The 5457-nt window shown below is 42.1% G+C and overlaps 1 protein-coding gene across 1 annotated transcript; it reads right to left on the reverse strand.

Annotated features, from left to right (window-relative positions):
- Positions 1-4207: 4207 nt before the first annotated feature.
- LOC149183258 (uncharacterized) lies at positions 4208-5090 on the reverse strand. Its single transcript, XM_089418695.1, has 3 exons — positions 4815-5090; positions 4634-4694; positions 4208-4536 (listed from the first exon to the last, which is right to left on the reverse strand). The coding sequence occupies exons 1-3, from the start codon at positions 5073-5075 to the stop codon at positions 4511-4513; spliced, it is 348 nt and encodes a 115-aa protein (XP_089274821.1). The 5' UTR covers positions 5076-5090; the 3' UTR covers positions 4208-4510.
- Positions 5091-5457: the final 367 nt, after the last annotated feature.

Below are 5457 nucleotides of genomic sequence, written 5' to 3' on the forward strand. Positions count from 1 at the left end.
CCTTAGGTTGGTGTTGCAGACCCTTCGGGAACACGAGCTGTACGCTAAATTCAGCAAGTGTGATTTCTTCAAGGAGGAAATTCAGTATTTGGGGCACATAATTACTAAAGAAGGAATTGCTGTAGACCCGGAGAAGATAAAAACCATTATGGAATGGCCCATACCCAAAGATGTTGCTGATATCAGATCCTTTATGCGATTAGCTGGATATTACCGGAGGTTTGTGGAAGGCTTCTCTAGGACAGTCTATCCTATCACTTCATTGCAGAAGAAAGGGAAGGTATTTAGATGGACACCAGAATGTCAGCAGAGTTTTGATTGCTTGAAGCACTTACTCACCACGACACCCATCCTAAGCATAGCTGATCCTAATAAGGATTATGTGGTATGCACCGATGCAAGCAAGGAAGGTGTGGGAGGAGTACTAATGCAGGAAGGAAAGGTAATAGCATATGAATCAAGGAAGCTGAAGGAGCATGAACAGAGATACTCTGCTTACGATCTGGAATTAACAGCTGTTATTCATGCGCTGAAAATGTGGCGGCACTACCTCTTAGGGAGGGAATTCCTGCTGTTAACAGATCATCACAGTTTGACACATTATTTCAGCCAACCTACCTTGAATGCAAGACAAGGTCGTTGGGCAGATTTCCTAAGTGGGTTTGACTTCGACATAAAGCATTTAAAAGGCAAGGGAAACCAAGTGGCGGATGCATTAAGTCGGAAGGTTCATTGTTTATGTGAACTTTCAGTCAGCAAGTGGCAGACTTCTTTAATTGAACAAATAAAAACAGCAGCTGGTCTTGATTCTGAATACCAGCACTTAAAACAGCAAGTACAGCAATCTGATAAGGAAAAATTACAGCAAGGTTACACACTGAATAGTGCTGGAATGTTGTGTTTTAATAAGAAAATGTATGTACCGGATACAAATAACCTTAGAAGGCTGATTCTGGATGAATTTCATATCAGTCACTACACTGGTCATCCGGGGTACCAAAAGATGATCACTGCGCTTAAGAAGGAATACTATTGGCCAGGAATGAAGAACCAAGTGGTGGAGTACTTGGCACGATGTTTGGAATGCCAGCAAATAAAGGCAGAACATCAGCATCCCGCTGGACTGCTACAGCCTTTGCCCATTCCGGAGTGGAAATGGGAAACCATTTCCATGGATTTCATAACAGGGTTGCCTCGAACAAAGAAAGGCAACAACTCTATCATGGTAGTGGTTGATAAGTTAAGTAAAGCAGCGCACTTTATTCCTGTGCAGTCCACCTACAAGGCGGTGCAGATTGCTCATCTCTTCATGCAAAATGTGTTCCGATTGCATAGATTACCAAAGGTAATTATATCAGATCGCGATGTGAAGTTCACCTCTACTTTTTGGAGGACATTGTTTGCCGAGTTTGGTACTCAGCTGAACTTCAGCACAACTTATCACCCGCAGACCGATGGTCAAACCGAGCGAGTGAATCAGGTGCTGGAAGATATGTTGAGAGCATATGTAATGCTGAAACCAGGTCAATGGGAAGAATAATTACATCTGGTCGAATTTGCGTATAATAACGGATATCACACTTCGACTCAGCTAAGTCCCTTTGACGTCCTGTATGGACGAAAATGTCGCACACCCTCAAGTTGGGGGGACCTGAGGAAAAGTTGAGTTTGGGACCAGAAATGCTTAAAGAAATGGAAGACATGGTGAAAAGAGTGCGTGCTAATCTAAAAGCTGCCCAAGACCGGCTAAAAAAAAAAAAAAAAGAAGTTTTGCGCACAGAAAAAGAAGATTCAGAGTATAAGGTTGGTGACCATGTGTTTGTGAGGATACAAACCAGAAGGAGCGCCCTGCAGTGGAGTGGGTGCACCAAGCTGGCTCCTCGATACTTTGGACCTTTCCAGATCTTGGCTAGAGTGGGGCCAGTGGCCTACCAACTTGCCATGCCAAGTCACATTAGGATTCATAATGTGTTCCACGTGTCTGTCCTAAAGAAATATGTATATGATTCTAAACATGTCATTCGATGGCAAGATGTGCGGGTAAGAATTAATCCGGTTGTTTGATTGAGCAGCCTTATTTTTAAAGAAACTGATTAAAGGTATTGGTGGTTTGCAGGTCGAACCGGAAGGCGAGGTCCTGGTCGAACCACAGAGCATTCTCGACTAGAGAGAAGTGCGGCTGCGGAAACGGGTTATTACCCAAGTTAGAGTGTTGTGGCAGCACTATGGGCCTGAGGAGGCTACATGGGAAGACGAGGAGCTCATTAGAAAAACTTATCCACATTTATTTAATGAGAATAGACATCGGGACGATGTCCAATCTTAGGGGGGGAAGATGTAATGACCCTGGTAAATCTGGATAATTACTGTGGTAAAAGTGTTGAGTGGTTACTCATGACTTGGAATGACATTATTAATAAAGAAAGTTAGTATTTAAATTATTTTTAAATTACATGAATATGTTCTTGAAAATGCTGGCAGCCTCCTGAAGGAGGATTTCTATTTTTAGTGAATCAGTTATAAAACTGATGCAACTGCTTCTCACCCGAGGGAAAAGTCCTGGGAAGGAAAAGTCTCTGGGTTGTTGAGGAACAAGCAGAGAGAGGAATTCCATGAGAGAGCAGAGAAAGAAAAGAGGTTAAGTCTGGTAATGACCAGATAACCTGGAAAATAAAAAAAAAGGTTAAGTCTGGTAATGACCAGATAACCTAGCACAGAGGTGCAAGAGTCTTGTTGAGGGCTACAGGCCTGCAAGACGGCTCGGGGGGAGAATCCAAGTGGATCTCAAGGTTGGGAGGTTAAGAGCAAAGCTATTACAGGTGACTTCTGCAAGTAAGGACATCGATAACAGAATAACCAGGTACGCATTCTCTGAACTAGCTAGCAATTAAGAACAGGTACAGAGGAGGACAGACTGGTTGCAGAACTTATCTTACTGTCATTAGTTACTGTAGTATGTCAATCTGATAATGCATACATTTCTGAATGTTATATATGTTAATATAAGACTATGGTCACCTATAGATACTGCATCAATAGCCTACGGTTGCATAGTCAACATAATGCGCTCAGAACAGAGTTAGTTCTTAGAGCTGCTGTAGAAGTATGTGACTGTATCAATAACAGTAAAGTAAACTAGAGAATAGAAACAAGATAAAACTTAGGAAAGGTCTAGATATGCCTGGTAGGAAACCAGGTTATATAATACAGTAACTTGCACGGCACTAGTACTTGTATATAAGCAACGACATTGTATAAACCAAGATAATGGAAAACAAATGAAACTGTGTGAAGAAACCGTGAAATAGTACTGTGGAAATATATATGAATGGCCGAGAACGAAAATGCTGCAATTACATAACATGGCCAAAAGCGAAATGTTGTTATATACATACATGGCCGAAACCCAAATGCTGTAAACACACAGAAGGGCTGAACCCATATGCCGTGTGTATATATATTTTCGTTATACGGCATGGCATGAAACAATATTGTAAAAACATGAAACGATATACAAGAATACTACAGCATAGTAATATGTCAACATGAAAACAGAATGGCATTAACGATGTTCAGCATGCGTGTCGAGATTGCATGGACAGACCCCTAACGAGGGTTACCATAGGTTACACGCATTACCAGACCCGTAAGAGGGTTTTATATCAAGTCTATTCACATTAGCAGACCCGGGTAGGGTTGCAAATCCATGTGACAGACCTGCTAACAATTAACATAACAGAACCGGAGCAAAACGAATGCATTATTACCAGATAAGTCAATGACATCAGACTTATAATCTACAATTCAACATATAGTAAACTGATATTCAGGGTCATTGTAATGACTGTCGCGGAGGAGGTAGACGCTACACTCAGCATCCGAGTGCAGGACTACCTCAGCATCGTATTAAGGAGCCTTATAAATATAAATGGAAAACTGTATGGACTGAACTAAATACATGTGAACTATCTCAGCGTCGCAACGGATATACTTATATATATAAATGAAAACCGTGCAGAATGAACCATATACATGTAAAAACCCCAAGAAATATACTGTGTTATTATTCACTGAGGTAAACCTTTAAGGTTCCCGAATCTGCAGCATAGACAGAAAATGAACATACAGTAGCGAACCCAGTACATAAGTCTCCACATGCACTGTCTAGGAATATCAAATTAACCATTCGGAAATATGGTATAAGCTGGAAAGCGAAAGTAAGTAATCATTAATAGAAAACAACAAAACATCTACACGGCCAAGAGAGGTCCGGCTTAGAGGACAGTGGCAAATCACAGTATCATAAAAACTATATATGTATTCATTCAAAGACTCAGTGAAACTCCTGAGAGTTTTCCAAATATACATCCGATAACATCTTAACACCTGAGGGACAAGCCCCAAATCAATTGAACTAAACACAGTAAATGGCATGAACGCCAGTGTACCTATTCAAACCCTAAAGGCCGCAAGACAGACCGGCTTGAGGAGACTGGCCGTATAGACGAAGTCAGGGTTTGAGAGAGATCATTGAACCTGAAACAGGTAGCAGTAATAAACCCTGCCTCAGCTCGAGGTGATTCACACAGTAAATCATAAACTGTTAAACCGGGGAAAAGGATTATTGCCATACCTATAGATTTCGTTAAAAAGTCCGAACCCTTCTGCACACGGTAGGAGAAGCTGCGGAGAACCTGTACATAACGCTCAAGACGTTATTCATGCTCAGTTGGTATATGGGTTACACATATTAAGGAAAGCTGCAAATTAAACTGACTGTGTTGAGAACGAATAATGACCCCGGCCACTCTTACCTGAGGAGTATCATCGACCACGTAGTAGTTGCAGAGGGTCTGAGGGAGGAGTATAGGAGCTCGGCTGCCGCGGAGTGTTGCAAATGGTCTCTGCCCGAGGAACCCGGTGATTATGTATTGTGTGCCAAACCCTAAACTATCTGGAGCCGTTCGATGAGGAGAATGGATCACCATCGTTGAATTAGGCGGGAGGTTGTGGCGCGGAATCCAAAGTGGGTCAACTCCCCACTTATCACCTGCCTTCACGTGAACTGGAGCCATCTGGCCACAGTAGAGGGTGAGTTGGGTTATTACCCACGCTCCACCTGGCACACCGTGTAATTAACACCCGAGTATGCCAACGTCATACCATAACATTAAAGTGCTGGTTGCAATCGTTAAGGAACGGAGACCATGACCACAACCTGATATATATTAAGGTTTACATTTATATAGTTTAAAGGGGTTGAAAGATGGACCCTCATGATAAAATTTTTGTTATATATGCATTTAAATATGGAAGATCGTGACACTTGCACTCCTCTACGATGAAATCGGGGTAGTTAATACGCGAAAAGAGTCCAATGGTCTCCTCGGATTACCCGGAAGCGATGCTGAGTCAAACATTCCTATTCCTTCAGGAGATCCCTTACGCTCATCGATT

This window comes from Pinus tabuliformis, chromosome 3_2, assembly GCF_031772625.1.
Source record: "Pinus tabuliformis cultivar Carrire ecotype Pingquan chromosome 3_2, CPIR1, whole genome shotgun sequence".
Classification (NCBI taxonomy): Eukaryota; Viridiplantae; Streptophyta; class Pinopsida; order Pinales; family Pinaceae; genus Pinus; species Pinus tabuliformis.